This window comes from Ahaetulla prasina, chromosome 6, assembly GCF_028640845.1.
Source record: "Ahaetulla prasina isolate Xishuangbanna chromosome 6, ASM2864084v1, whole genome shotgun sequence".
Classification (NCBI taxonomy): Eukaryota; Metazoa; Chordata; class Lepidosauria; order Squamata; family Colubridae; genus Ahaetulla; species Ahaetulla prasina.
This window is the reverse complement of record NC_080544.1, coordinates 50,900,200-50,923,132: the sequence shown is the minus strand read 5'-3', so window position 1 is coordinate 50,923,132 and position 22,933 is coordinate 50,900,200. Positions and strand designations below refer to the sequence as shown.

The 22,933-nt window shown below is 36.1% G+C and overlaps 1 protein-coding gene across 2 annotated transcripts in view; it reads left to right on the top strand.

Annotated features, from left to right (window-relative positions):
- The window catches only part of ATRNL1 (attractin like 1), a 618,957-nt gene that overhangs the window by 509,973 nt on the left and 86,051 nt on the right, over window positions 1–22,933 (top strand). For both annotated transcript variants that reach the window (XM_058187058.1, XM_058187059.1), the window contains one exon: window positions 13,186–13,300. In XM_058187058.1, the coding sequence (XP_058043041.1) occupies window positions 13,186–13,300 (115 nt within the window). The remainder of the gene's footprint in view (window positions 1–13,185; window positions 13,301–22,933) is intronic.

Below are 22,933 nucleotides of genomic sequence, written 5' to 3'. Positions count from 1 at the left end.
ATTGCAAAATGTCATGATCTACCAAGAACTATTTTATGGGGGGATAGGATTGCTAGACTTAAATGAATTTTTGGGTTGTAATATAGCGAATTCCTCTCCTTTCACCATGGTTTGACTTAATAATACATATTAACTGAGCTATATAGGGTTCACCTTTTTCCAGTTGATAAACTCCTTATGCATTGTGTCTGTGTTAGTGTGACTGATCTGAGATATTTATTTTTAACTGCCATTTATGTGTCAAGGGCAAATTGAATGACACATGAAAAAATATATTAACCAAGTCATCCTGAAGCGTCACTCTGAATAAAAACACTGAAGAGTCATCAGAAGCAGCTCACAATGTACTGCTTACCACTAGAGGTAAGCAGTGAGCCAGTGATCAGGATTTCTTACACATATATAGGTTGGGAATAGTTTGAGATATTTTTCAACCCCAAAACCTCTAATCATTTGCTTAACTGGGTCTAAAACTGCAGGAGTCTTGTGTCTCCAGGCACCAGCTATGCAGAGGGAACCAACTAAGGGGTAGTTCAATTAGTCTTTTATCCCTATACCCAGAATGAACAACCAATTTCTACATGAGGGCCATTATCTTCCTAGAATTGGATATTTACCCTCAATTTATAATCTTGGACCTTAGGATTTACCCTGCTATACTTCCTTAATGCAGCAGATGCTTAGCCTCCTGTCTTCATTATGCCACAGAGCTCTCAGCTCCAGCCTTGTTTCACTTATCAGTAGCAATGAAACTAGAGATACCAAGGAAGACTTCACAAGATTCCCATGGAAAAGAATTGGAGAATCATTAAAGTGAATCTCAATGGGGAAGGGATCTCTACAAGCCACTCGATTATTTATCAAATTTAAAGCTGAGGAGTCATCAAGTTCCAGTTTACTCAGTTTTCTATACTGAAAATAAGAGAGTGATGTGGGCAATTCATTTAATAGGAAGAAATTGGGGTCTGCAAAAGTAAAGCAATAGAATTGTAACTTACTATTGCAAGAAAGCTTTATGGGAAGCAGCGTCCTCCCATCAGTTGTTGAATAATAAACAGCTGCAGAGGAATCTCTTCATTCTGTCATAAGGAAAAAGTTCCTAAATGTTGTACATTTGTATTTGCTTTCAGTCAATATTTCTCAAAAAAAAAAAGGCTGAGGACAATCACATGAACTAGAGATAGAAAAAGAGGAAACCTTTTTGATCCTTGACGTGGATCTTAAAATTACCAACATAATATAATTCAAGGTATTGGTTGTCACCTTTAAAGCGCTCCATGGCACAGGACCGGGTTACTTACGGGACCGCCTATTGCCACCAACAGCCTCCCATCGGCCTGTGCGCTCCCATAGGGAGGGCCTCCTCAGAGTGCCATCAGTTAAACAATGTCGACTGGCAACCCCCAGGGGGAGGGCCTTCTCTGTGGGGGCCCCTGCCCTTTGGAATGAGTTACCTCCGGGGTTGCGTCCACTCCCCGACCTCCGAATTTTCAAACGCGAGCTCAAGACTCTGTTATTTCATCAGGTGGGGCTAGCCTAACGAAATTTTAAATTGGGGGTTTTATGATGGTTTTATGCTAGTTTTAATCTGATTTGGCCAAATTTTAGAATCATTTTTTTAATAAGTTTTTAATGTTTGTTTATGTTTATGTTTTTTATCTTTGGCTGTAAACCGCCCTGAGTCCTTCAGGAGAAGGGCGGTATAAAAATCTAAATAAATAAATAAATAAAATAATGGATAGGCATAAAAATTAAGTAAATCTCATATGAATGTCATCTATCTCACAGGGCAGAACTAACAAGCAAAAATTACATGTGCTTGGTATTAGACCTAATATTATAAAATAATGCCTGTAGTCACTCTGGTCTGGCATCAGTCACCAATAGAGTCTGATTGCAGAATTAGAATCAGGATACAATTTAGTCCAAGAAGAGATTAGGCATTCACAAAAACAAATTAATACAGGTGCATAATTAGGTTTTTAGATTTTACTTTTCTAGAATTTTAATTTATTCTGTGCATTTGATAATTAAATATCTGAGATAATTCACAGTAAAATGTTGAATGTTTTCTCAGCATTTAAAATGTCTCACTGATTTCCCTTCTCCCATGCATAATACAATAGAAATGTTTTTCAGCACCTTTTTCTTGTGATCCACTACTCTGAATTGAGGGACAGGTCTAGTGATATGCTTAGGAGCAAAATGTTATGGAGGATTAGATTCCAGCCTTACTTTTTTGCCTTTGGATAGTCCAAGAGCATGAAAAATTTGCTGATGACTTTGGCTATTTCCAACCTTCAGTTGCTTGCAAGCAGTATGAATATTTTTAGCATTTGATGTTATCTGATATTTCAGAGTACTAGAGGTTGTTTTTTTCCTTGCTGGAAAATCTTGTCCTGTTTGCAATATTTTGTTAGGCAGATGCACTATTTTAGAAAATTAACGTTGTTTTCTTCATGTTTTTCACATAAAGCATATATACATTTATGCCTTCTTATCTGTAGGTCGTATCTTCAAAGCATTACTATATGATAGCATTCTATCTGCCAATGGTTTGAGAATACATTTGTTTTTTATGTGAAGCACCTAATGAGACTCCTTTGCCTATTTTATTCATTAGGAAATAAGGTATAAATTTTGCAATGTCTTCTTGGTTGTTTAATATATTTATGGATAAATATATAAAAGTATGGTGGTGGTGATGTACGTGACTTAGGACATAAATGTACCTGAGCTTATCTAGATGGTACCATGTTATTAGCTGTGAATCTGAATGCTATGTAGGAAATGTTAGCTAGATTATATGGTACAATAAAGCTTATGGATTTTAAATTGCTATATCCAATTTGGTTGATTGAACAATATGACAAAATTCAGTGAACAATGTCAAAGAGAATAGAATAGAACAGAACAGAACAGAACATGACTACAGATGTTAGAGCAACTGGTCTGTAATCATTCAGTTCCTTGATGGTGGGCTTCTTCGACACTAGGATGATAGTAGAGTGTTTGAAGCAAGAAGGAACATAGCACATCTCTAGCAATTTATCAATTTGTCTGACGGATGGATAGTTTGACGGATGGATTGTTGGAGATGCAGTCATTGGTACACAGAGAGAAGAGAAGTGAGGAGAGCAATACAGCCTGGGGGGTGGGCTGTGCTAATTGTACAGGTATCTGATGTGATTCTTTTTAGCTTTACCTGTTGCTTCCTGTTTGTTAGGAAGTTTGTGAGCCACTTACAAGTCTGTTCAGGTACCTGTAGCTGATTTAGCTTAGTTAGAAGAGTGTCTGGAATGATTGCATTGAATGCTGAACTAAAGTCTACAAAGAGGACCCTTGCATAGGTCTTTGGAGATTCAAGATATTGTAGGATGTAGTGCAGAGCCATATTAACAGCATCATCTGTTGATCTATTTGCTCGGTATGCAAATTGCAAGGGGTCTAACAGCGGATCCGTGATGGTTTTCAGCACTGGCCTTTCAAAGGTTTTCATGACTACAGATGTTAGAACAATTGGTCTGTAGCCATTCAGCTCCTTGATGGTGAGCTTCTTTGGCACTGGGATGATAGTAGAGTGTTTGAAGCAAGAAGGAACATAACACATCTCTAGTGATTTATTGAAGATACTTTATTGAAGGTACTTACGGGACCGCCTGCTGTTACCACACGCCTCCCACCGACCCGTACGCTCCCATAGAGAGGGACTTCTCAGGGTGCCGTCCGCCAAACAATGCCGGCTGGCGGCCCCCAGGGGAAGGGCCTTCTCTGTGGGGGCTCCCACACTCTGGAACGAGCTTCCCCCGGGTTTACGCCAAATACCTGACCTTCGGACATTCCGTCGCGAACTGAAGACACATCTCTTTATCCGCGCGGGGCTGGCTTAAATTGGAATTTTAATGTTAAATTTATTAATTTTTAAACGGGGTTTTTAGTGTATGGTAAATTTTAATCCTCAGGCTAATTTAAATAAGTTTTTTAAATTGTATTTTAACCTGTATATTGTATTGCTGGTTTTATCTTGCCTGTACACCGCCCTGAGTCCTTCGGGAGAAGGGCGGTATAAAAATCAAATAAATAAAATAATACGGGTGAAGATGGGGACAAATTGGTCAGCACAGACTTTTAAGCAAGAAGGAGTTATCTTGTTTGGGCCTACAGCTTTTCCTGGCTTTTGTCTGTGAAATAGGTCTTGCACTTTCTTTTCTGTGATCACTAGGGATTGTGAACCCAATGGGATGGGTTCAGTTATAGGAGGCTTAGCTGTTGTTGGTGTATCTGAGATGGGAGTTGTGGAGATAGGTGGCTGTAGTTTCCTTTCAAACCTGCAGTAAAACACATTCAGGTCATCTGCCAGTTATTGATTTCCTTCAGCCTGGGAAGGTTTGCCATAGCCGGTGATATTTTTAAGAGTTTTCCACATGTTTGCTGGTTCATTTGTTGAGAACTGATTCTTTAGCTTTTCAGAGTAGCCTTTTTTTGCTGCTCTGATCTCCCTTGTTGATACATTTCTGGCCTGATTGTACAGCATTTTATCACCTTTTCTGTAGGCTTCCTCTTTGGAACGACGTAGCTGCTTAAGTTTAGCTGTTAACCAAGGTTTGTTGTTGCTGTATATTCGCAAGTTCCTTGTCGGTACACATAGGTCTTCACAAAAGCTGACATATGATGTTACAGTATCTGTGAATTCATCCAAGTCTGCATAGGTATCTTCAAAAATATTCCAATCAGTGCAGTCAAAGCAAGCCTGCAATTTTAAGTTTGCCTCCTCAGTCCAGGTCTTCATTGATTTAATTATTAGTTTTGTGGTTTTAAGTCTTTACCTGTAAGCAGGTACAAGGTGAATCATGCAATGATTAGAGTGTCCTACAGCTGCTCATGGTAAAGACTGGTAAGCATCTTTTAGTGTTGTGTAGCAATGGTCTAAAGCAGTGTTGGAGAACCTTCGGCATTCTCGCATGCCGGCCCGTGTGCCGGAAGTGGCACGTGAAACTGTCCTGTGCCGAATGCATGGCCTGACCTGCTCCTGTTACGTTCCTGTGCTCAAACGCATGCCAGTCAGCTGGCCATTGCATGTGCGGTGCTGGTGACCCCAGAAGAGTGGGGGTCCATTGCGCATGTGCGAGCCACCAACCCGGAAGGCCGGGTGCCAGCTCGCGCATGCACAGTGGACCGCCACACCTCCAGGGTCTACCAGCACCGCGCATGCGACAGCCAGCTGACGCTGACATTTGAGCACAGGAACGCGCGGACGAGCCAGTGAGGCTGCGCATTCAGCATGGGATGGTTTCGCATGCCACTTCCGGCACACGTGCCATAGGTTCGCCAACACGGGTCTAAAGTATTCTTGCCTCTAGTGGGACAATTGACATGCTGAAAGTATTTTGGTAGCTCTTTCCTTAAGTTTGCCTTGTTTAAATCTCCCAAAATAATTGCCAGTGAACCGGGGTATGTGGCCTCAGCCTCCATAATTTGGTCAGCTAGAGTTCGTATTGTCTTGTTTACACAGGCTTGTGGTGGGACATAAACAGCAATTAGAAGAAATGAGGAAAATTCACAAGGCGAATAGTATGGTTTGCAGTTGATAATTAATGTCTCTAAGTTTTTGTCACAGAATTTGTAAATTACAGTTAAATCCTGACACCAGCTGTGGTTAATAAAGAAGCATAAGCCTCCTCCCTTCTTTTTACCAGATGTTTCTGTAATTCTGTCTGATGGTTCAGTCTGAAACCCTAGGATATACAGGCTGCTATCTTCAACTAATTCATTTAACCAGGTTTCAGAGAAGCATAGAACTGCTGAATTGTGAAGATCAGAACTGTATCTGTTTAAGAGGAGTATTTCATCCATTTATTAGCAAGTGAATGTACATTTGTTAGGAAAATTTAAGGCAGAGAAGTTTTATTTCTTCTATTCCTTAATATGTTTAAAATCCCAGCCCGTTTACCTCTCTTTTTTCGCTTCTTCTGTTTGGTTTTTTTTGGTAATCCATGACTCCGGGAAAATGGCTTCTTCTTGTGTTAGGATCTCCTCCGCGTTTGTAAAGACAGGGGTGTGTGAGATCCTAGAGAGCTGATCTTTAAAGAAACATTGCTTAATTTTTAGCAGATGGTCTCGTGAGTAAGAAACAAATGGAAGTAATCTGTAGGTGTTTAGAATTAAAGCTAAAGCTAAAGGAATATTAAGAAATATTCTGTTCCTGTCAAACAGGCAACAAGTGGTCAAAATAGGCAGCGCCCTATCAAATCCTGCACCTGTTAATAGTGGTGTCCCCCAAGGGAGCATTCTAGGACCAACACTTCATATTATACATAAATGACCACTGTGAACATATTATAAGTAACTGTGTTCTCCTCGCCAATGATGTTAAACTATTTAACACTACCAACAATGCTGCTACCCTTCAAAAAGAACTTGCCTTTGTGTCGGAATGGTCAAAAATTTGGCAACTCCAAGTCTCAACCAACAAATGCTCTGTCTTACACATTGGCAGAAAGAATCAGAACACAAAATACAAGCTAGGTGGACATGACCTTGTAGATGACCCTTTCTTTGTCAAAGAACTTGGAGTTCTCATATCAAATGATCTAAGTGCCAAAGCCCACTGCAACTACATCGCCAAAAAGGCATTAAGAGTTGTAAACCTAGTCTTGCATAGCTTCTTCTCTGGTAAGATTACACTATAAACCAGAGCATACAAAACAATTGCTAGACCAATTCTTAATTATAGCTCATCTGTCTGGAACCCACATTGCATATCGGACATTAATACAATTGAGCGTGTCCAGAAATATTTTACAAGAAGAGTCCTCCACTCCTCTGATTGCAACAAAATACCTTATGCCACCAGACTTGAAATTCTGGGTTTAGAAAATTTAGAACTACGCTGCCTTCGGTATGACCTGAGGTTAGCTCATAAAACCATCTGCTACAATGTCCTTCCTGTCAATGACTACTTCAGCTTTAACTACAATAATACACGAGCACACAATAGATTCAAACTTAAAGTGAACCGCTCCAATCTCGACTGTAGAAAATATGACTTCAGTAACAGAGTTGTTAATGCCTGGAATGCACTAACAGACTCCGTGGTCTCATCCCCAAATCCCCAAATCTTTAACTTAAAACTGTCTAGTGTTGACCTCACCCCATTCCTAAGATGTCTGTAAGGGGCATGCATAAGCACCAGTGTGCCTACCGTTCCTGTCCTAATGTTCCCTTTAGTTGTATTCATTTTATGTTTTCAGTTTATGCTTATGTATATTATTTAATATGTATTTGATGAAATAAATAAATAAATAAAATATAAAATATAGCCAATGTTGTTTGGTTAAATTAGATTTAGCTATGTTTCATTTTCATTTTTTATCGCATGTCTTTTATTTATTTTGCTTACTATTTCTTGCTTGTTTCTGCACTTCACATAATGCTGTTTATCGTGAAAGGAAATAGCATGATGGAAATGTATATTTCCTTTTCACAGCCCAATGTTCCTATCTGAATTTACTTTTCTTGGCAATTTCTCTTCCTTTTTTTTTCACTATCACTATCCTGTTTCATTGGCACGGCCTTTAGGCATGTGGTAAAGTAATAAAAATTTTTTGCTGTTCTTGATCATGTTCCTAGATCTGTTGTCCAGAAATGGCTCACGTTCATTTTCTTTTGTCATAAACCAAATAGTTGTCAATTCTATGTACTTGGAATTAGAAGAATCACTGGAGAAAAATCTATGTAACAGATTGGAATAGCTACTCTGTTAAAATCAGCTGTATAGTACAGATAGATGTCCATAAGAGTTTACTAGTTCTATTGTTATTATTGCTGTCGTATTTTTGATAATATTTTCAATGGGTTCTGGAAATGAAAAGAAATGTGCTTGTTTGATATTATACTATGAACCTCAAGGAAAAATTCAGTTTGAAGGGATTGAATAGCTATGGAAGAAAGAAATCAATGCAATTCTCTCTTAAAATTGGTAGCAACATTTTAAGAAGCCAAAGGAGAGAATTCTGTCAGCAGATCACTATTCTAAAATAGATAATAATACTTACTTACCACTTACCAGATAGGGAAATTTAATCAATTAAAATTGTAAATCTTATGGAATTCTTAACTAGAAAACTTTGTAGGAAAATGTGCAAAATATTGATGATATTTTTCTTCATTCCTCAGTGTAAGTTGCAGCTAAAATATGAATATATTGAGCATGGAATTTCATGAATGGTAAATATATCAAAGGGAAAGGGAAAAGCAAGCAAGCAAACAAAAATATTGTGGTAACTAATAGAGAATCCTCATGAAATGTATGAACAAATACTTTCTTCCAGTATTTTCTGAAGAATATTCCTCCTGAAGCATAGATTTTACTCTAGTGGAAGTGTTTGTGCAATAATTTCATTAATGTTTAAATTATTCATTGTTTCTTTTCATATTCTGCTGAAATAACTGAGACAGCAAAAAAAGTATTAAATAATTAACATGTATAGTAAAGCCAATAATTTTGTGCAGGATTTCCAGTTGCGAGAGCTACAGAAGGTGGACATCAGTAAGGAAAAATTGCAAATGCCTCTCCTTATTCAGTTTTGAAAGTAGTTTGCTAGAGAGTGAGACTATGGTCTCATCCGATTGATGCTATCATGAGGGCTGAAAACACTGCAATTCATGAGGGTGGGATTCCATTACTCTTGTTCAATGAAGCCTAGAAAAGATGCTAAACTTCTAAAATGAGCATTTAGGTTCTTTGATGTGCATGCCAATGCATATAAAATGCAACATGACAAAAGACAGCATTATGTCATAAGCATCAATGCAACATTAAGCCAAGGAAAAGAGCAAGTACATTAGCAAAATGGTAAGAGGATTGTAGTATTAATGTGACTTGCGTTGCTAATGTCAAGGCCAGTTTTCATATTAATACTATTACCACCTGATTTATTCTTTTCAAGAGGTGAGGAAGTTTTGACTATTTTATGTTGTCACAAATGGAACTTTAAGAAACAGCTGCAAGGATCTGAAATTGCTGTGTTAATTACATCAGATCAACAAACATGAGTGTTTGTATACAAAGAAATGTTTACTCTAGTCGGGTTTACCAGATAAATACAGTGTTAATAATGTGATTAAGGATTCAATTTTATGTACAAATTATCATTATTTCTTAAGGGGAAACATTTGAGCAGAGCAGATATTCATTTTTATTTATAGGCTAATTGTGATAAGCCTGGCATTTAGGTATTTAGTTTAGCAACATGGAAGTGAGTAATGCATACTTGTTTGCATTTTAAATGTTTAGCATATCTGATCAGTATTTGTGCACCATGTCAAATTTTATTCTGCTTGTGTCAAAATACTTATTATTTCTGACAAGTGTAACATATTCACATTAATTCCTTAATCCAATTTTCTAATTGCTTTTTTGGCATAAGATTCACAATCTATTTGTCTTTATGGCATAATATTGCACTTTTAAAAATTAGATGCACCTAGCTTTGAAATGACTGCCCAGAAATATATGGCCAGTGCTCAGCGATAATGGATGTTCTTTTTTCTTTAAATTGTTACAGAACCTTCACCTCATTTTGCTTTGTGAATATAATGAATACTTATTTCAGGATATTTTTTCCCCTTCTGATTGTTTATACTGCAACAAAGAATCAAATGTTTTTAAAAAGGAGGAGCCAGGGAACTAAAATTTATTTTCCCCCAAATATCCAATCATCCTCTCACTGGTTTTCTGTACGATTTACACTTTTTCGTCCCTCCTATGTAACGTGCACTAAAAGACTGTGTTCACCACCCCGCAAATTCTCTGTGCATAAATCCCATTCATTTTTCAATGATATAAGAAGTTTATCAGCCCAGTTTCCTACAGTTCCAGTGAAGTAACAGAAAAATTCCAAAATTTAGTCCCATTCCTTCTGCTGTTCAAACTCTTTCAAGACTTCTACAACTTAAAACTAGTGCTCTGTAACAAAGTAGTCAGCTCCAAGATATATTACATTCTTTAGATCAGGGCTGGCCAACCTTGGCAACTTTAAGTCCTGAGGACTTCAATTCCCAGAATGCTGGCTGGGGAATTATGGGAGTTGAAACCCACAGGTCTTAAAGTTGCCAAGGCTAGACATCCCTGTTCTAGCTCAAGATTCTGTGACTTTGTTTATTATATTAAAGTTTAATGAAATGAAATGATTCATTTTTTTCTGCCATATTTTATTGTATAATAGTTATGTTTTCTTTGTGCAATTTAAAATTCTCTCTGTAGACCAAAAACTATTTAGTGTTGTACTTTTTATTGTGTTACTTCAAATCAAATATGTTTATTGAAATAGACAAAGCGTATTAAATAGGTTTCAAAAGTGGGGAAATAGTTGTTCCTGTCCAAAGAATTAGAAAGGTCACTGCCTTGGAGAAAGCTTCAGCATAGAATGAAAGGCTCTTTGGGTAGAATAACAACTGTGGGATTGGAATGACTGCTGTTGTGAGTCTGTCAACAAGTCCACAGAAGGGCCATTTTTTTCAATAATTGACCTCATCATTATGTGAATACTAAACATGTTTTAAGCTGCTTGATTTTAACTGAATTGTTTCTGTGGAATACTTGATTTTGTTTTTGATAAGGTTTTAGATACTTTTTTAAAATAAGGTTTTAGCTGTCCTTTAGATCAGATCAGCATATTGTCTCCATTTTCACTATTCCCTGCTTGCATTATGTATTCCAATGCTTTATTATGGTCTAGCTCTCTTTGGTGGACTTTTTTGGCAAAGCATAACGGCTTCTGCTTCTTACCATCCAAAACATGACAATTCTGGTAAATAAATTGAAGTTGCTAAGTGCTTTGGGCAAATAAACATGTGCCTTATCTCTCCCCCTCCCACCTCCAAAGCTGTGAAAAGTATATGATAAACTGTACAGTTCAAAGAATGTGTCATGTCCCACTGAAATAACTTTGATTTAGGGTTATGTATTTATCTTTAAACAACTGACAAACCTAAGGGTATCTGAATTATGATCATTTGCTCTATACTGCCTGAGTCTCTTACTGCAAAATTGAAATGATATATGCTAAGATTGCACTTCAGCTTCCCCTGCCTTAAAGCATGCTATAAAACACTTTCTCAGCCAGAAATGAGAATACTGGATGTAGTTGATTTTGATGAAGTTCAATTGAAAATGCTTAATGCTAATACTATATGAATCAGGCTTGTTTTTTTAAAAAAAATTATTGGGAGGAGAGACAACCAAGATCACTGCACTTTGAAAAGTGTTGTGTGTGGCAACAATGGGGTATTATTTTATTTGCATATTTCAGATCTGACAGCATTCTCTAAATTGCCCTCTTAGAAATTTTCTATGTTCTGCAATTGTCCATGTTTGTTTCTATCTTTAATGTTTTTACAGATGTTGTTATAATACTGTAATACTTCTTACTCTTCTAAGAGTTCTCTGAAATTCTTTTGTTTTTTTTCTGAGATGTTTATCTTTATTGGCTTTGCCAGCTCATCTCTTCTTACTTTGGCAATTTTCCTGGTTTGACTTGACATCTACTTTGCCTTCTTTTCTTTCTTTATTTTTGTACTTTCTTTTCACATTAATCCTTATTAAAAGTCAGGCCGTAATTTGTCTGGTTTTCTATCAATGAAGTTTCAGATGTGCAAGATGCAGTTGCTTAGATAATTATGGCATGTTGAAGTTTTCCCTTGGGTCTCCAATAACTGCATTGGCTACCATTCATCCAGTATCCAATTCTCTATTTTATTGGACTTCCAAAGTATCAAAAAGATTTGGATTAGGGTGACATTTGGGAACAAAGACATTTATCGTATCCTATGGAATACACTGTCGTAATTTATGAAATATTTACACATTGTTGTTGTTTAAACTTTAACCTTTGTGATGTTCAGTAACCTGCAAAAAGCCTATGAAAATTTGCAGCATGGAAGACTAAGCAAGCAAATAAAAATTCAAAGGAATACAGTGAATTAAAAAGAAATAAATGACAGTCCTTCTTAGTAAATATTGAATTTTCAGTGTTTCTTGTTTTTCTACAGTTCTGAGATCAACCATTTTGTGGTTAGTGTGCAAATAGTTTTTTTAATAAACCTATGACTTTATTGATATTCTTTATTATCTATATCACTTTTCTTTTTAAACATTTTTTGTTTTCTTTCATGTTTAAATAACAATTTTTCTAACTCTATGTACTTTTAGACTTTTAGGCATATTAGTGTTTAATTTTCAAAATAAATTTTGTAGCTCTGTTGTATTCTATTGGAGGAAAATAAACTGTCACAAACAAAGCTATATTTTTGTATGTAAATTGTAAAGTGATTTTATTCCCTGTAATGAATGCTGAAATGGCTGTTGATTACATGATCAGATTTTATTTTAAATTAATTAATACATGCTGCTACATTTGTAAGAATGAAAATTAATATCAATTATTGTAAAAAAAATTGCATTTAACTCAGTAGTTGAAATTATTCATGAAAATGTATTTTATCTATAAATTATATTTCAAAACATAAATGGAAGTACTTGTGCAGAAGCTTATTTGAAAGAGGGAACAATGTGTTATAGCATGTTAAAATCACCACATTTATAGCAATAGCACTTAGACTTATATACCGCTTCCAATGGTGGGATTCAGCTAGTTCTCACCACTTCGGGAGAACCGGTTGTTAACTTTCTGAACAGTTTGGCAAACTGGTTGTTGGAAGAAATCATTAGGGCAGAGAACCGGTTGTTAAATTACTTGAATCCCACCTCTTCACAGTGCTTTTACAGCTCTCTAAGCGGTTTACAGAGTCACATATTGGGCCCTCATTTTACCCACCTCAGAAGGATATTGAGTCAGCCTTGAGCCTGGTGAGATTTGAACTGCCAAACTGCAGCAAGCAGTTGAAGTAGCCTGCAGAACTCTAACCATTGCGCCACTTCAGCTCATGCCATAAATGTGCATTACTCTACATAATTTCTCAAGGGTTTCAGAAGCAGTCTGTAATCCTTGAGAAATTATGCCATAATGGGTCTCTCAGCTCCAAAAGACCTTTAGGAAATGGTGTTGAAAGTCCTGTCTCTCCTTTTAAAAATATACTTGAAGTATAGTTTGAATTTTTTAAAAAAAATATGTAAAGCCAGAAAATAATCTCAATCAGTCAGTCATGTATTTTCTTTAATTCCAGGGTTCTCCAAAACCAATTGCCATTGAGCCATGCTCAGGAAACAAAGCAGCTGTACTCACTGTGTTTATATGCCTGCCGAGAGGATCACTAGGGGTCCCACCACCTGGTCAATCAGGTAAGAATCTAAGTCCTGTACTCAAATCCAATATAATTGTGATAGCAGAAATGGATCTCTTTTTTTTTTTGAAAGTGAAAGCATCTGAGTCAATTAATAATAAGTCAATTAATAAGATGTTGAGACTCTAGAAAGAGTACAGAGAAGAGCAACAAAGATGATTAGGGGACTAGGGGCTAAAACATATGAAGAACAGTTGCAGGAATTCGGTATGTCTAGTTTAATGAAAAGAAGGACTAGGGGAGACATGATAGCAGTGTTCCAATATCTCAGGGGTTGCCACAAAGAAGAGGGAGTCAAACTATTCTCCAAAGCACCTGAGGGTAGAACAAGAAGCAATGGGCGGAAACTAATCAAAGAGAGAAGCAACTTAGAACTAAGGAGAAATTTCCTGACAGTTAGAACAATCAATAAGTGGAACAACTTGCCTGCAGAAGTTGTGAATGCATCAACACTGGAAATTTTTAAGAAAATGTTGGATATTTTATTTCCAGAGATTTCCTCGTCTCCATCTTCAGGTAGCATGAACATCTTACCTAAAATGTAAATTAAATGTTAATTTTAACATGTTGCATGCAGTTATATCTGTTTGTTAAACTGTGAGGGACCCAATTCAGACTAAAATGTAATGACCGCAATCACTTACTATATCCAGGTCAGAATAGCATGAAAGTAGATGGGTCAATGGCAAAAGGTTTGTACTACAGAAATTGAAAAAAATAGGGAGGTCGAGTTATAGCTATCTTCTATGCTGGAACCTGATAGATTCAGAACCCACTTATTATCTGTTTTGATTCTGAAAGCTTTGCACATTATATTTACAATATTTCTGTCAATTACTATTGTTATTTATTATTTGTCACATTGTCAGCCAGATGTTCAGACTAGATCTGGCATTTTTGTCCACCTTATTGCTTGAATTTGAGCAGCACCCAGCTTCCAGCAATTCTGGGTCATTTACAAGTAAAAACACAGGGGAAAAAAAGAACAATTCAACAATAGCCATTTAGAATTGGAATCAGTAACTTGTACTTTATATTTTGTTAATATTGAATCCATTTCAAATTGTTCTGCCTTATTTGGCAGACTAAGTTATCTTTACACCAAGAAAAGTAAATCAAAACTGACAAGGCATAGATAGTTGCATGTCTTCTATATCTGAATTTCATATATTCAACCTCCTTTTAAATAAAGTCCAGCACTTAATAGAAAACTAGAAAGATAGCAAATCATAACATTGTATATATAGATGTAGTCATTATGTGTGTGCATATGTATTTGCTAAAGCTTATATGCTGCTACAATTGAAAGCAAGTTTGAATGTGTCTTTCCCCAATAGGGGATTAAAATGTAATATAGCAAAATGTTCTTTGTAATATGCCAAAATTCCTCAAAAATCCCTGGAAGAATCAGGTCTTCCTTTCTGAAATTCTAGCAAGATGCTTTACAATATGACGGGGGTGAGGGGCGGGGGCTATGAAGAAGGACCATCCCCATAATCTTGTTTCATTAAATCATGCATGTAGTTGAATTATTTTTCTAATTGCAAAGAGCTGGGTCCAAATTAGTTTATCTGATTTCTTTGATATTAACTTCTTACCTTGCCAAATAAGATTGACCTTCCAAATTTCCTTTGTAATCTGTCACTGACATAGTTTAACTCTGATTGAAATACATTCCTCCACTAATCTGAATTCATAAGAATACAAACTTAGATTTTATTTCCAGAGATTATCTTGTCTCATCTTAAGAATCAGATAAATATGTATTCCCAATAATAAAAATCACCTGATGAATGAGAGGGGCAGCATATAAATTTAATACATAAATCGGTAGATGGGTAAGGCCATTGCCCAGTTAGGTTGAAAGACAATCAACTTCGGCTGACTCATAGGAAAAACACCTTTGGATACAGATTCAGTTAGGCTTTGGTATGAACAGGTCTGTATTTATAGGAATAATCTAATAAATGAAATCAGATTCTGTCACAGAGATAATCTAAAGAAAAAATATACATCAAAAAATCATTTAAATTTGCACGTTCAATTTTAAAAAGTCATAAGTATATATTGCTAGCAACAGGGTATGCATTAAAACGAAGCAAATTATCCACAATCTCAGATAATATATACTCGAAAAAATTTAAGCTTGAAGATTGAGAATAGTTATCTGTTCATCTAACATGCCACTTAACGTAGTGGTAGTAATTGTTTAAGCAGATGATGACAGTACTTTTTGTACATAATCCTTCTCAAAAATGGCACTCATCATTGCAGAAATGGATTGAGGGCTTTTGACTTAAACTTAAAGACTTAGTTGGCAACTATAATTCATGTGAAACTGTTTAAAGAGGCTCACTTAACCTTATCACTGAGTGCACAGCTGCTTCTTTCTCCTTGTCTTGTTGCTATCATTTTCCTTTCTTCTTCACTGTTCTGTGGGAGGTGGGCACTATCCTTCAGGAGGTCAGATTCATTCAAGAGCTGCAATTTCCCGGTCCCTATTATAGACTAATTTGCAACTGTGGGGATAATTATAGTGATAATTATACAATGATGGAAAAACAGTTTTATATATTTCAACAAACAGCATGCAGATTTCTGTGTGACTGTGTTATACAAATAGAAATGTTCTGGAACTGTGCAGATTGTATAGCTGGAATAAACAGTGCAAATTGGAAAACTTCTTAGAAGTATTTATAATTGTTATAATTTTTGTAATTCATTCAGCAGCACTGGGGCTGACCCTAAAATATAACAAGGATTTTTCTTCTGTTCGCCACCTTTGGTAGTTCTAGCTACAAGGTTACAGCTTCAGTTTATTATTTTAAAATAATAATAGAGTCAGTTTAGTCTAGTGGTTAAGGCAGCAGCTAGAAACCAGGAAACTGTGAGTTTTAATTCTGCCTTAAGCATGAAAGCCTGGATGACTTTGAGACAGTCACTCTGTCTCAACCCAGCCCACTCACTTGTGGGGAAAATAGGAAGAGGAAGGAGTGGTGATGTTATAGATTCAGTTGTGTCTTACTCTAGGTGATTCTATGGACCAGGTCGCTCCACAATATGCGATTACACTATTTCTTTGAGTTGTTCTAAGCTCTAGTAAAGGCAGGATTTTAAAAATTAAAAAAATATATCAAAAAGCTTCATTCACTCAGTCTTCCATCTCAGAATAAGTAGTAGAAACCAGCATACCAGGTAATTAAGAACCAAACTAACTGCTAAGCTTCTTTAGTAAAAAGGGCCTGAATTAAGTAAATATATATGGAGCTAATTCTCTGAACAGTTTTGGAAATATGAAGCCAACAATAGATGACTTTTTTTTTAATGGAACAAACTGCCTTAAAGAAAAGCAGATTCAGGATTATTATTATTATTATTTTTAAATGGAAGGATGTTTTTTTAGAATATGCAAAGAAATGTTTGGAAAATTATTGTTCAAAGAAATCGACTAGTCAGAGGAATGTCCAGGCTGGAAAAGCTATTAAATGGTGAAATCCTATTTAGAACAACGATGGAGTTCTCCTTGCAGGAGATTTCTCATGGGGGCTGGATGACACCTATAATGGATGGTTTGGTGGATTTCTGCACAAAGCCAAGTGTTGACTAGATAACCTATAAGAAAATTTCAGTTGCTAAGTAAGACAGTTGTTATTACCATTCATGCCACAGTTGTTAAGTGAATCACTGCAGATGTTAAGTTAGTAACAGGGTTATTAAGTGAATCTTGCTTCCCCGTTGACTTTGCTTGTCAGAAAGTCGCAAAAGATGATCACATGACCTCAGGGTACTGCAAACATAAAAACATACCAGTTGCCAATCATCCAAATTTTGATCAGGTGATCTGGAGATGCTACAATGTTCCTCAGTGAGAAAAATAGTCATAAGTCACATTTTTAAGAATAATTTGAATTGTCATTAAACAAATGATTATGTCAAAGAACTACTTATACATGTGACATACACAGAATTAGATTATATAGAAATAATGAACATTAGCTACAAAAAGTTGTCAAGTTCAGAAAATGCATTCAGGATGACTATGCTTTAGAAATCAAAACAATTCCAGGGAAACTGCTTTAGAAGGTATGTAATTTAAAAGTAGGCCAAATATTTTTAGGAAATTTGCTTGCTTCCTCTGAGATAACAGGACTGCTATAAAACAATAATAAATAATGAATGTATGGAATAGCATAAATACTGCTTTATCATTATTTCCATATTTGTTATGAAATATGTATATTATTATGGCCAACTACTATAGCCACTGAAAAATAGTATAGATTTATATTAATCCCCAGCAATAACTCAAAATGTTCTTTTCTCTAAATTGATGGTGACGTCAAAAGTAAGTCCTTCAGAAATTAAGAAAGGGGCAACCATTCAAATAATACTTGGATTTATGTGAGAATTAATTTTGTATACATTTTAGAAATTTTATGTTACTAGTGACAGCTTTTATTTAGATCTTTGTTTTTTTTACTATTATTCCTGTGCCATTTCAGATCTTCCTACTTTAAGTGGCTCATAGAAAAAAGAGTACAGTAATAGAGCACTTTTAGGAAAACATGACAACCATTAAAAAACGTACAAAATCCTAGTCTGAGCCTAATAATTACACACAATTACCAAGTATTAATAAACCATCACATACAATTCAGCACTTAAAAATCATGGTATTAGTGTTCTCATTCGTTTCAGGTACAATTTGTGTCTCAGTCCCCGAATTCTCTTTTCAACAGCTAACTTTTCAAAAGCTTTCTAAAACTCAGAAGTGAGGACACAAATTTTACTTCTAGTAGGAAGGCACTCCACAAAGAGACGAGTTCCTGCATGAAATGGTACCTCTAAATCTCTTCCTGCTTCACTTTATAGGACTAAGGGACTCACTGCAGGCATACCGGGCAAGCAGATTCTACATTTGAATAATCTCAAATCATGTAGGATTTCAAAGGTGATCAGCTAATCCTTTGAATTATATTTGGACAGTCCTACAATGGTAGTGTTATATGGGAATACTGAGTGGTTAGTCCATTGGCTGTGTTGTTTTTTGCAGTAGTTGCAATTACTAGAATGTCTTTAAGGTCAATCCCATTTAGTGCACATCCCGCTTATCAGTTGACAAGGGCATGAGTAACTGCTGCTGATGCCTTCTGTTTCATAAATGCTTGCACCTGGCATATCAACTGTTGCCAGCAGAGGATACTCATAGCCAAACTTCCATTGCTTCTATCATTTTGCCTTTAAATGGAGCAAATCTAGAATTACTTTAATGTAAGACAAGCCAACTAGTTCTATTAGTTGCATGTTGGACCACAAATTTTCTCCACAAATTGTGATAACGTATGATAAGTAAGCCAAATTGCTTTTAGTGAAAAAGCCAAGCCAAGCCAAGCCTCATTTTATCAAACCAAGAAAACTTAACTTCCCTCTACAAAATAACAAGCTTTAATCTCAGATTTTCTTTTTCTATGATGTGAGTATGTATAATTGCCCTGTGCTCTTCTTACATCTATTTTGGCTATATTGTTTTCAAATGTAGTCTTGACTGGTAAAAAGTTATTTACTTCTGGCTGGATTAATGTCTCCAGATAGTCAACATGAGTTTCATTTTTCATCCTTTGAGCTTGCACTATAATTGCTACACCTGGGGAACTAGCTTTTGTTTAGTCTCTGTTCCAACCCATCAGCAATATATACCCTGATTACATCTTGCAAAATGCTTAAGAAAATATATATATCAAGTCAAGTTGTCCTTCACCTTCATCCAGAACAACTTGGTGATTTATTAATGATTTCAAGAAATGCAGTAACCCTTGTAACTTCTTCAGATGTTTGATCATTTGTTTTCTTTGAATTACCAAAATGGTCAACCTTTGCAGTGCAACATAATAGATCAAATCAGCTAAAGCCAAGGGAAGTAGATTTTAATTAGCTCTAATCCATCTTACGGTAGCATGAACATCTTACCTAAAATGTAAATTAAATGTTAATTTTAACATGTTGCATGCAGTTATATCTGTTTGTTAAACTGTGAGGGACCCAATTCAGACTAAAATGTAATGACCGCAATCACTTACTATTGCTATAGTCCAGGTCAGAATAGCATGAAAGTAGATGGGTCAATGGCAAAAGGTTTGTACTACGGAAATTGAAAAAAATAGGGAGGCCGAGTTATAGCTATCTTCTATGCTGGAACCTGATAGGTTCAGAACCCACTTATTATCTGTTTTGATTCTGAAAGCTTTGCACATTATATTTACAATATTTCTGTCAATTACTATTGTTATTTATTATTTGTCACATTGTCAGCCAGATGTTCAGACTAGATCTGGCATTTTTGTCCACCTTATTGCTTGAATTTGAGCAGCACCCAGCTTCCAGCAACTCTGGGTCATTTACAAGTAAAAACACAGGGGGGAAAAAGAACAATACAACAACAAAAACAAAGAACAAAAGTTGGCAAAAAATTTAGGCAACAGCAAGAAGCAAATCCAAATTATCCACCAGTGACTTCAATCATTCTCGCCAAAGGCCTGGAAAAGAGCCAGAGCTTCATGGTCCTCTGAACACCAGCATCTAAATCTCAGGGATAACTATATTCCAGAGGGTTGACATTAAGAGACAGAGAAAGCTCACGTCTGGTTCCAATAGTTGTCAAAGAAACCAGTAGCACACCAACCTGCTGGATCAAATCATCTGGGCAGATACTATGAGAGATAAGTGGTCTCTCAAGTAACCAGGCCTAATGCAGTGGTATTTCATTTGCTATTTAAATATATTTGACTTTTTTTAAAAAAATAATTTTGACAAAACTTTTCTGTTGATGTTTCACACCACCTTCGAAAAAAATCTGTGACTCATTCCCATTGGTAATCTAGGGCTAAAGGCAAAAATGGAATAGCTGCTACATGAAAGCAAAAGGATACAGAGAAATAATCTTTTGTTGTCATCTAGTGCATGGATGTCAAACTCGTGTCATCACGGGCGCAGCACATAATGTATTGCAACTTTTCCGCCTTTGCTAAACTGGGCGTGGGCGTGGCCAGCATGTGACATATCAGGCCCATGGACTGCAAGTTTGACAGCCTTGATCTAGTGGTTCAACTTTTAGTGGTTTGAACTTGGTAGCCCTGGATCATGACATACTCTACTTAGCAAATGTCTTTTTAATGAAATTTAGCCTTATATACATCTATCTTCTAGTTGTTTGTTTATGCTACATCATATTTCTGGTAATGTAATGTAATGCTGAGTAATGAAGGATCCTATAACAGGTTGGAGTAGAGCACTATTTCTCAGTGACTGTAAGATGTGTGGCCATCACTCAGAAATCTCAGTAAGCATACAAGTTACACTAGAGACTTGTTCAATTTGAAGCACATGTCTGCAAAAAAAAATTCATTAGCACTGTTATAAATAAGTACAGCTTTTGATAGTATTTACTCTGGATAAGATAAATATATCTACATAATTACTCTCTTTATTTAGTATGTGTGAACACACACAATATAATCATATGCTTTAAATATTTTGTAAGATTCTCATCTTTCTTTTTCCCCCTTCTGCTTGTCCAAAGTAACTAGTGTCAGAATTGGCATGAAAATTTATTATAACTATTCATCAACAGTTATAATATCTGCAGCTAATCCATTCCCAAAGTTTGGTTTTTGGATTCTTTTTTCATTTTGAGTGTAATATTCTCAGATCTGTTTTCAGATCTATTTTGCTCCTAGATTGTTTTTTTTTTCTGTATCAAAGATACATAGCCAGATCTTCTGTTACTTATTTCTTTCATTTGTCATTAGTATTTTTCTTCTTTATTCCAGATAGTCCATGCATTTTTTTAAAAAAAATCCCTTAAAGTTCCTGTTAACTTATTTAGTTTGTTTGTTGCCCAATACATCAGAAAGGTATAATTTAGTCCTTTGGCTGCAACTGTTCTTGGACTGAAACTTCTGTTATTTAATTTGTTCTCTGTTATTTAGCTCCCTTTGTTGTAAAATGAAAAATATAAAGTACTATTAGATTAGAACACGGGTATCAAACTCGCAGCATTACATTGCCATCACATGATGTTTTGTGACATTTTTCCCATTTGCGGAGCAGGGGTGGGCGTGGTCTGCGTGTGACACCCTGGATTAGAACAAACATCGATTGGTCATACCTGCCTCCAATATTATGGCATGCTGTACAGGAGAGTAGACTGGAAAGATTTTTAGGTGCAGAAGTAATTTCAATACTGTAGAACAAGACTTTTTTCACCAGAATGCATCTATATCTATATCTATATCTATATCTATATCTATATCTATATCTATATCTATATCTATCTATCTATCTATCTATCTATCTATCTATCTATCTATCTATCTATCTATCTATCTATCTATCTATCTATACTGAATACAATAAGGTATTGCCAAAAAGCCATGCATGTACAGACACTGGGTTCAAAAATTACACACAGACCCATATCCTCAATTCTGTTTAGCCTTAAGTGCAGAAGAATCCAATACAGGTAATCCTGAACTTACAACCAAAATTAAGTCCAAAATTTCTGTTACTAAGCGAGACAGTTGTTAAACTGAGACAGTTTTGTCCCATTTTAGGACATTTCTTGCCACAGTTGTTAAATGAGATGCTGCATTTCTTAAGTTAGTAACTCGGTTATTAAGTGAATCTGGCTTCCCCATTGACTTTGCTTATCACAAAAGTTGACCACATGAACCTGTGACACTGCAACTGTCATAAATACAAGTCAGTTGCCAAGAATCTGAATTTTGATCATGTGACCTGGGGGGTGCTGCAGTGGTCATAAGTATGAAAATGGGCATAAGTCACTATTTTCAGGGCCATTTAACTTTGAATGGTCACTAAACATTGTAACTTTGAATGGTAAGTTGAGGACTACCTATAGTTGCCTTATATAGATTGGCTCCAGTAACAAAGAGCACCCCTGCCAAAATATTGCCCCACTGTTGTTTTTGAAGTCATTTCTGAGAAAGACAAAAGAACAAGAAGGTATTTTATTGGTCATATTTTACAGCCTAGGAGGCTGTTACAGAAAGGACTGGATAAACTGTAAATCAAATCTATTTACTATCACACTTAGCCACTAAACAGTACATCAGATTTTTACTTTTTGCCTGGATAACAAGGGGAAAAGGTAGCTTTATATCTTAATCAGTGCAATGGTCAAATGTAACCAATAGACCTTATATGGTAGTGTAGTATCAACTAGTCATAGTCTGATGACTTTTGTCAGACTCAATTTTTCGCATGCACAAAACATGGATACTGTCAAGGTTCCAGAAAAACCTCTTCTGCATAAAAAAAACTCAGAAGCCATTGTCTTTCAGAGTTCTTTACTAGCATGAGGAAACTGGCACACGATGAGTGAAATTCCAAAACTGAACTTCCGGATTCTTTTCCCAGTTATACAAACCCCAAGAGTCCCACCCCCCCCTAACCCCTTTGCTGGTCACATGGTCCCACGTTCTCCCAGTTCATTCGAATATCTTCTCGCCACTCCTCCTGCAGATGTGAACACCATCCGACCTTGACGGCTTGAAGAATGTTACTATACCCCTCAACCCCCCTTCTTCCCCTCAGGGGAAAAATGTGGCAGCGT